At 35.8% G+C, this 10,133-nt stretch overlaps 1 protein-coding gene across 1 annotated transcript in view; it reads left to right on the plus strand.

The window, feature by feature from the left end:
• Positions 1-10,133, plus strand: part of LOC122529752 (collagen alpha chain CG42342-like) — a 43,060-nt gene that overhangs the window by 31,104 nt on the left and 1,823 nt on the right. The window contains exons 13-22 of the mRNA XM_043656171.1: positions 350-376; positions 503-538; positions 679-783; positions 1,081-1,125; positions 2,107-2,169; positions 6,354-6,380; positions 6,569-6,622; positions 6,922-6,948; positions 8,017-8,052; positions 9,087-9,221. Coding sequence (XP_043512106.1) covers positions 350-376; positions 503-538; positions 679-783; positions 1,081-1,125; positions 2,107-2,169; positions 6,354-6,380; positions 6,569-6,622; positions 6,922-6,948; positions 8,017-8,052; positions 9,087-9,221 — 555 coding nt within the window. The remainder of the gene's footprint in view (positions 1-349; positions 377-502; positions 539-678; positions 784-1,080; positions 1,126-2,106; positions 2,170-6,353; positions 6,381-6,568; positions 6,623-6,921; positions 6,949-8,016; positions 8,053-9,086; positions 9,222-10,133) is intronic.

Genomic DNA, 10,133 nt, shown 5'->3' on the forward strand with positions numbered 1-10,133 from the left:
TTTCGCGTTGTACAGCAGATGGACGATCAAAACCCTCTTCTATCGGATTTTTTTCGTATTATATTCCCATTGAATGGCAAAGATGAGATATAATTGATTCTTGTCATAGTAGAATGCCGTTCGTTGAACGCCATGGGTCGTTGAATATCCATCGATTTCCACTGCCAGTAATTCCGGGTTTTTGATTTCGACACGTGTGACAAGTATATATCGTACTCGTCGTGTCGATTGCTTTGAAATCGAAGACCCGGAGCATATAGTGCGCGGCATTTTAACGACACGCATTCAACAATTTCATGATAAAATCTATTTTCTTTTCATGGCACGACATGGGGCCTTCCACTGACAGAAATACAAGAAACTCAGGCGAAGGCAGGTACGTCGCGTTTTCGTAATGTCACGTCCATCGCCATTCGAAAATTATTCCGCGAGAGAATAACAATTTACTGATTTACTGAGAGAATATTAGAGAATAATATAACCTTTCGTTATTTTATTACAGGGAGATGGTACATTCGAAGTAAATGCCGGCGAAGTGGTGAGTAAAAGCACCATTCCAGCCAAATGTCCCGTCGCGTTAGAAAAATATTTGCGTCTGGCGCTTTAATACGCGTTCAGTACACCTCACCTTTGGGCTTTTGAAATCTGCTCGCATAATTACACGGTTAATTTCGCTAGATAATGGGACCACCAGGACCACCGGGTCCAGCTGGTACTCCTGGGCTTCAAGGTCCACCAGGCATAAAAGGCGACCGAGGACACGATGGTGCCAAAGGCGATCCTGTCAGTAATCATATAATCGTCATTTAGAAACAAACAAAGAAAAACAAAAAAAAAAGAAATCAATCTGTTGAAATAATTTTCTGAGACAAGGAAATTAAAGTATACGTATGCAATGCTATACATTCTGTTATGTACTCGAAACGGCATTGTTTAATTTTCCACGTGTTCTTTCTTTTTGCAAAATAATTGAGATATAGACGTATTTAACGTATAATGCCAACGAGGGTAAGAAAACGAATCGTTACGGCAGGTACAACAGGTCTATTTTCACCTGGTCGTTCTTTCTTTACGTTGCAGGGAGAGAAGGGTGCCAAAGGAGATCCTGGTCCAATGGGACTACCCGTACGTATTTTCCTCTCAAGATTAGGTTCGTAGGTTAGGTAGGTTATAAATCGCGATAAAACACCACGAATAGAGTCGATCGAACGCATAAGATGGGAATCCACCAGCAAAAATTCCCTCGTTATTAAGGTATCAAGAAAAGGTATCGGCTCGAAATAAAGATCGATAGCGAGTTGTTTGGAAAGTACATAGAGAAATTTAAAGAGTATGGAGTTAGTAAAATGCACCGTTTCTTTCAGTGATTTTATCACAGATAGTGATTTTCAAAAATCTTTCCATCTAATATCTGAGTTCCGTAATCTTCTAAATATTTTGCTTCTTATTTTACCATCAGATAAAGTCTCGTAAAGACCACAGTAAATAATAGTAGAACGATGTTGTGTCTGTTGAATGGAACGGAGTTGCATTGTACATTCCAGCTATCTATTGCCTGCTCTTCATCAATACACGAAACCCTGCGTTATCTTATTGAAAAACGATCTCTTGACTAATGCCATTCTCCTCGATTGCCGCGTTCGATACCAGAATGCCAGGGTTTTCATTCTAACTAAAATCACAGATACTCAGTAAATATAACGTACAATATAATACATGTGCATATATAAAAAATGCTACGAACTTTTCGATTTACAAATGATAGTGCAACAACTTGTTACTAGAATAAAGGTACAAATGAGATATAAATATATGATTATATAAATGCAGGGGCAGAGTTTTCATTTCAGCATTATTATCGACACACGTCCATAATAACGTTCATACATACGATATGATACATCGGCTATGAAAAAATGAAAGCTTCTCGTATTTGCGAACTCGATTTACAAACAGCGGATGCAATAATTTATTACTCGAATAAAACGCACAAATGGGAAAGCGAAGCGGCATACGTATTGTTTGTAAAATTTATCGTCAATGTATGTACGCACTGACGATCGTATCGTAGTCGAATTATTAACAAAGGTGTTTGTCTCTTTATAGGGCCCCATGGGACTGAGAGGAGAATCTGGAAAGCCCGGGGATGCCGGGAAACCTGGTGCCATGGTAAGAACGCGGACCTCTCGCTCCTAACGTCATCGTTATTTGGCCTCGCTGCTGAATCATTACTAGGCATTCACTAACGACCAGTGTAATAAAATCGATTGTCGCTCATTCGGCAAGATGTCGTACTTCTTCGCGAGATCCTCAGTGAGATCCTTTGATTGCCTCTCGAGTGTGTTGTTTCCTCTACACAAACGAACGATCGCAATTCAATTATTATTCATCGCACGAAATATGATAAGATATAAAAGAAAAGGGAAGGAAAGAAAAGCGCCTCGAGAGACAACAAAATAACCATAGAAAATACGAGTACATATATATATATATATATACACACTTGAAAAGGATCTCTTCTCGGATTAACAACTTGTCGAAAGTTTCCAATGTTACAAGCCATATCGTTAGCATTTATTGGATAAAGTGTAATCGCGAGGATGAATGTTAGTAAATCGCTTTCGAGTCGTTATTAAGAACAGAAGAATGTTCCCGAGTATCGGCTCGCTGGATTTTAGTAGCTTCATCGGCTTGTTATCGATCACAACCTACTAACGATGATCCCTCAATGACGAATAATGATAGGGGAGCTTAAAGGACCGTCCGTCCGTTGCAAAAAGGTTGCGGGCGCCGTTGTGATATATCATGCTCTCGAACATGGTACCCTGTGTCAAACAGGCGGAAGGAGAAAGGATTTTACTACGATTGATCGTTACTCGAGCAAAACAAAGAGATCATAACGAATCGTGTCTTACGTGTGCGGTGGTTAATAAGTAAGGTGACTATACTTGTATTACATAGTGGGTACATTCACGTGTGCAAAGTGTAGCAGACGTAAAAATTACGAAAAGGAGAAAAAAAGGATAATTTACTTGACAGAGAGGGTAATTGATAATTTCGATTTTATGGATTTTTCGTGTCGATGTGTGACGAGAATAAAGTTTCGGGAGAAACAAAGCGTCTTCCATAGATATTCGATGTGTACGAGTAAATTATTTGATGCTTCACTTTTATTTCTTTCTTCTTGTTTTTTTTTTTTTTTTTTTTTCCTCACAATATCGAAGTACGGATACGCATTACGTCGGTGCTATACATTTTTTTATTTATCCAACGTAATACTTAGCGGATGATCGCACTACCATCCGTCCTTTTTAACATATTCCATACGTTTATCTCTACAGTCATTTATATGTGCGAATGTGTGTGCGTGCGTGCGCGCACGTGTGTGTGTGTATGTTTGTGTATGGCGTGTGTGCGCATACATCGAAGGAAAAATGTTAAGTTCGAAGTAACTAAAGCTTTAGCGTTATAACGTGGCAACGCGGTACGAAAGCTAAGCAAAAATTTTGCCTTAAAATATTTTTAAATTAAACTATAGACTAAGATTACTCTGTGTATAAAACGTTTTACGACACTCCACAAGCTACAAAAGAAGTACACTAAGAAAATTTATCGAACGTTTATCAATGGCTCGATCAAATTTACATTTCCTTTGGATATATTTTTTTCTACTTTTTCTTTAGCTTTTATGTCAAATATCTTGTTCTTGTTTGCTGTTATTATTAGTAATTTTTCTTTTTTTTTTTATTAATTTCCTTTTCTTCATTGTTGAATTAATTTGTAAATTATTAATTTGTACTTAACGAAAGCATTATATATATATATATATATATATATATATATATATATATATATATATATATATATATATATATATATATATATATATNCGAATTACATACATAACTGTATTGTTAAAACAATTTTTATAATTGGAAAATGAGACGCATAAATTTTATATTTCGATAATTTATCTTCTTCCATGTTGATTATGTTTATAATCACAAAGTGTATACTTTTTAAGACATTTATTATTTTTATATATAATATATCAGAAACATGTCGTAAATTTTTTACATTGCATAAATCTAAACTTTTTCCTGAACAATGTTCATTGCTCCATATTATTTTTAAAATATGCCATTTTTCAAGTGCATTAAATTCAATGTTGGTAGTTTCCTTTTTGCAATGCGTTATTATATAGAATATTTTTAACAGCTGTACGTGTTCTATCATTAACGATGTTTAAATACAAATAAATGACGTAAATTTTTATTAATTACCAATATTTACCAATATGTCGCGAGTTCATTGAGAACTTTTATAAACAAATGCGAAATAATTGCGAATACCAATTCGACCTAACATGGAGAAACGTTCTGACTTAAAGATGAAAAAGAAAAAAAAATAGATTGATAGACGCAAACGAGAAGGGCCTAAGAAATACAATAGTGCAGAGTGAGAGAAATACGTATAACTTAACGATGTACTTAACGTGTAAACGAGTATCCTTATTTGTGATCCTAGTCATTTATGATGTTGATATAATTAAATAAAAAAAAAAGAAAAAAAATCAGAAAATTGTACAATGTAGGATAATATCGATACTACGTAGAAATAGGATTTATCAATGTGTTTAAAAAATATTTTGCTGGCCTCAAGTTAGAAAGCGTGTAATAGCCACCGTTTTTGCTGTGCATATCCTAATCGAAGTATACATATAGAGATTAATGCGAGTAGATTTTTAATAAGATAAACGGAATGAATAAAAATATGAAGCTCTCGTATCGTGAAAGCACTTGAATGGTAACGCTAATGCGCGGACGAATCATACGATATAATAATATAATGTGTGGATGTGCGCTCATTCTGATGAACGATCCATACACGTGCATATGCACACAATTTCAGGAAAGAAAAAAAAAAGTAACTGATCGAGACGTATGCGTGTGTGTGTATATATATACACGATATGTGTATGCGTGTGTATGTATGTACATGTGTATGTGTACACGGGTACGCGTGGGTGCGTATACATATATCTACATACGCACGATGGAGTATAAAGGTATGCGGGGGAGAGCACATAACATTTCGTGCGTGCGTATGTGTGTATTGTAAAGCGGCGCGCCTTGATAATTAACAAAAAGAAAATTATAGAAGAAGAAGAAGAATACGACGACGTATTTGCGTATAAGAATACTTGACTCTAACAATTTTGTTTTACATTGTCCCAATTAATAAACAGAATGTGCATGTGCCTGTGTCCTTTGCTTCTATACGATGCCCTTTCGAAATTTAACGCTTCTCACACACTTTTGTAGTGAAATTACCGCTTTGCATTTTGCTCTGGCTGCGATCCGACGAACCATTGTTCAAACTAATTTTGTCACTTTTTACACTTTTTTGTTTTTTTTCTTTCTCCCTTTTCTCTTCTGTCCGCGAGTATATCTTGTGCACATTTCTTTTGATAAAAGAGAAGAAAAAAAGAAAAAAAGAAATAAGATCATGATCTCGTGAGAGAAAAAAAAATTAACACGTGTTAATTTGCTGCAACCACGACGGTAACGTACCTGTTGGATCGTTATGCCATTTCGTAATACCTCATAGCGAAATATATTTTAAGATACAATTGGCATACCAATGTGAATTCCGCTAGTTTTTTGTTTCTCTGTTTTTCTTGAATTCAATTGAGCTCCTTCTTTATCTTTTCCTTTGCCTAACACGCCCATCGACCGCTCATTGTACTCTTGCCTCGCTCTTGAACAACCAAATCTTTTTTTTAGTTTTTGTTGTTAAATTTTCTAAAGGAAATTAATATTTATTCCAAATATTCAAGGGACGTAATATATTTTTCGTTATTTTAATAAATGTGTTGTGCTGACATATTTATTATAAAGTGTATGTATGTTACGTTGATAGAATATTGATAGAATATTTTATCTTATGCTGAAAGGAAGAAAAAGCAAATTGTCACGAAATTATCTTATTGAAATAAAATAAAATATATTAAAATTATGTCGAACGTTGATATTCACGATGAAAATAAATATGTTGGAAGAAAATACTGATTATAGACAAAAAAAAAAAGAAAAAAAAATACATTTAGATAGTTTTGTTAAAAATCAAGTGATAAAAGCATCAACATACATACGTACATAGATATACTCATACATATATATAAACATTTTCGATGAGCATGGCAAGGTATAATATTGCTGTGAATGACGGCGCAAAAGGGCGTCTTAATATGTTAAAATTTCTTAATAATAAATTACATTTGACTCGGCATATTCGATATCAATTATCAGGTAACTTCAATGAATTTTGACAAGGTTTCCTCTGCCTTTCAGGGGCCACCAGGATTAGACGGCATGAAGGTGAGCAATCCTCGGGGAGACCCGTTTAATCATACATTATATTTATGATTTTTGGATCCTCGTTCACTACGCTCACACTACAATTTCATCATTCAGGCATAGATTAAGCTGGTTACAAACTTAACGGTATCGCTTCAACGTATTCACACAGACTGTTAGTATTCGTTATGTTATCTTCATACTTACAGGGTGCGCAGGGAGAACCAGGCACAAAGGGAGAAAGAGGGGATCCTGGCCTACCTGTAAGTATCTCTCTCTCTCTCTCTAATCGATTAAATTAACAATCGACCGTTAACCCATCGTGTTACATTCCCCTCTTAAAATTTTAAATAATTTCTACCTCTACCAACCTCTTCGTTTAACAACTTCCCTGAATCGCTGTCGCGTGAAATCTAAACCGTTCAATTCCGTTTCCGATGTTCAACGTGAATCCATACTATCTCTATCCAACTATTTAACCGTATCGAGCGATATTTCATCCGGCTGAAACTCGATTACACTGTCGTCGAGACACCAACAGACACATTCTGTTTATCCCCAGGGTACCGATGGAATTCCTGGCGCGGAGGTACAGTGGCATTCGATTATCGCTCGCCCCTCGGTGTGACTGCGACACACAGTCTAACCAGCCCGGGGTAACGACGATACATCTGCCTGATCTACCCCGGGGACTGCCCCAAAATTCGTCTCTTTACTTCTTTTGCACGAGAAAGGAGGGGGCTGAGATTAAGTTTTGCGCCTTTCTCCCTCTTTACACCGACGATAATCTGCACGATTTCTTTATTCTTGCAAAAATATTCTTTCGATTTGACACGATACTTGCTACTCACAAGTATTTCGTTTCGTTTCGAGATCGCAACGTATTTCCATACTTCAAAATTCCATGGTTTGATGAATTAAAAAAAAAAAAAAAAAAGAAAAAACTGAATTTAATCGTTTAATCATACGCGTTGAAGCCTTGCAATTGAATTTCAAGTTAAAGCAATTTAAAAAGACAAAAAAAAAAAAAAAAATAGGGCGTCAGAAAATATGGATATAAATATGTGGAATTAATAGTCAGAGAATTATTTGTTAAAGAGCCAAGTATTATATATTTTCTGAAACATTGTTATCGAGATTGTTACAAGTAATCGTCAATTTATTCTTCAAATTTTTAATAGCCAATTCATTTTTCAATTCAAAGTAATCGACAAGATCGTCATAAATGTGCGAATACTTGAAATTTTAGAAATTCTAGAATATCGAGTCAGAATTCAACTGAAAAAACTAAGATTCCTAAGATTTAATCTCGAAGAGAGGGAGAAGCGCACAATCCTCTCCGTTTAAATACCCAGATTCTAAAAGGGTACACAAACTGAAAGATAAGCAAACTAATTAATCGAAGTTGTAGCGTAAACGGGAAAAGTAAAAATTGTTGAAAAAGTTGTAGCTTTACGTTGCTTGCTTCTTTTTTTTCACTAGTTCATGCATTTGTGATCGTAGTCACATGTTATGCCTTTGAAAGCAAGTTTCGCATAAAAATGTATAACAAAGAGAAAATGTTCTTTACCGCAATACGTATCGTGCATGTAGAAAAGAAACGAAGAAAGGCACGACCGTCACTTAACGAATAAATTCTTTGACGTACCAATTCCAGGGACCGAAGGGAGAGAAAGGTGCTAAAGGCGAATCTGTGAGTATTGATGAAATTCGACTATCAGTTTTAAATAATTGGACAAGGAAATTCGTAGTTTGGCGAGCGAATAAACGCTCATAAACGACAGTTTAACGACAAACGTTAGTCGTCTGGATGGACAAGTGATCTTGAAAAATTTTCAATTCGGAAATTCATTGCTAATATTTCATTCATATTTACTGCGTTATCATTGCGTCATCATTACCAGTTAATATCATGATCATAAATGTTTACTACTACGGCGTCACTGCTAAGACTAATTACTACTTTGTATTACGATATTTAGTAATGTCACTAAATCCAAGTGTGTGATCGTTCAAAAATTATGCTATAGAAATGCACCAATTTAACATTCGCTAACTAGTTCTACTGAAATGTTTGTAGCACAAAGTACAATTGATCTTTGATTAGAAATAATATGAAACTCGAATACCGAATTCAGGGATGATTTAGCTGTGCATAACGCATGCAATAGAAACACAAAGTATTTCTGCATTTTCGTACATCTTCGTATTGTACTTTTCTACATGTCCTATTACATATCACAACCCTTGAATAGAGATCATCGAATTCGCGGAACAAAAAATTCACATTTCTTTCCTTCAGTGATACATATTCTCATGTGATATACACGTATTTATATATACTACGTATGCTGCCACCAGCGTATAATGAAAGCGTGACTATATACACGCTGATTGTTAATAACATCCTTAGAAATCCTTAGTAACAATTAAAGGTATGAAACGAAAACTTTATATATTCGAACAAAAAAAAAAAAAAAAAACAGAAAAAAAAGAAAAAGAAAAGTCGAAACAAGCGAAAGTACACGGTTTCAAGTTTAAGACAGAGAATATTCTCAATGCCTTTTTCTTGAACATTGATGCTCAATTGCGTATTTTGCACAATCAATCGAATATTACTATGCATAAAGAGATTCTTTTTGTATGCCTGGCCTTTTTTGCACGTCCGCGAAAATACCTGCTTGTACACCATTTAGACGTTAAAACATTTTTATGGTATGAATACAGGGACCGCCGGGGAAACGCGGTAGGAAAGGCGACAAAGGTAACAAAGGAGATCAGGGTGTACCCGGGCTAGATGCTCCATGTCCATTAGGGGCCGACGGACTTCCGCTAGCAGGATGCGGTTGGAGACCACCCCAGGTATCTCACATTTTCCCTATTCATTTCAATTAATTCTTGTCGGCTCGAACAAGCCCGAAATAGACGACTTCCTGTTGCGTACTTTCTCACGTTTTCTGTCCCCTTTTTATCTGTATTCCTAATTGTAATAGATATTCCCACCGAATACTCGAGAACGTCTCGTCTTTAAACAGATAATAAATTGAACGTACAGACGACGAAGATAAAACATTTGGTCATATTTTAAAACATTAAGTAAACATAAATTGGCGCGTCAGGATTTTTCGCAACCCTGGCAGAACATTTTGTACAAATAAATCTGTCTTTAATATTGATTGAATTCTCTATATAGTGGCTTGGCTGGATATGTTTGTTTTTATTCTCTGAGAAATCTCTTTAACGGGGGAAAACAATGCGAGAAGAAAAAGATGTAACGAGTGAAATATGAATTACTCGGAAGGAAAATTGAAAAAAGAACTGAAAGTAGGTAGAACGAACGCTTGGATTCTCGTATGTGCTTAGCAGGACATCACTAGCACCTCGATACCAGCTGTCGAAGGTCCTGAAACTTCAGAAACGGATTACGAGGAACCAGAAGAGGACTACGAGGAGTATACGGATCCGAACGCAAATCTAGCCGAGCAATAATTGCTCATTGTGCGCTGCCCTAATCACTACCAACAACTACCACAACTACTACCACTACCATCACCACTACAACCACCAAAACCACCACAGCCATCGCCCTCATCACTCGTCTCACCTTGCTCTCCTAAACTAACGTGGTCCTGGTAATTGCAAATCCCGTAGTTATACTAACGTTGTGTGCATGCATAATCAGCAGAACACCACGCTCCTAAATAACAAAAATGATTTAGAAAAATGTCTTGTAACCTTGTTCCTCCTCAGTTTCTTTTTTTTTTTTTTTGTGTT

Source organism: Frieseomelitta varia, unplaced genomic scaffold, assembly GCF_011392965.1.
Source record: "Frieseomelitta varia isolate USP_RPSP 00005682 unplaced genomic scaffold, Fvar_1.2 scaffold_307, whole genome shotgun sequence".
NCBI lineage: Eukaryota > Metazoa > Arthropoda > Insecta > Hymenoptera > Apidae > Frieseomelitta > Frieseomelitta varia.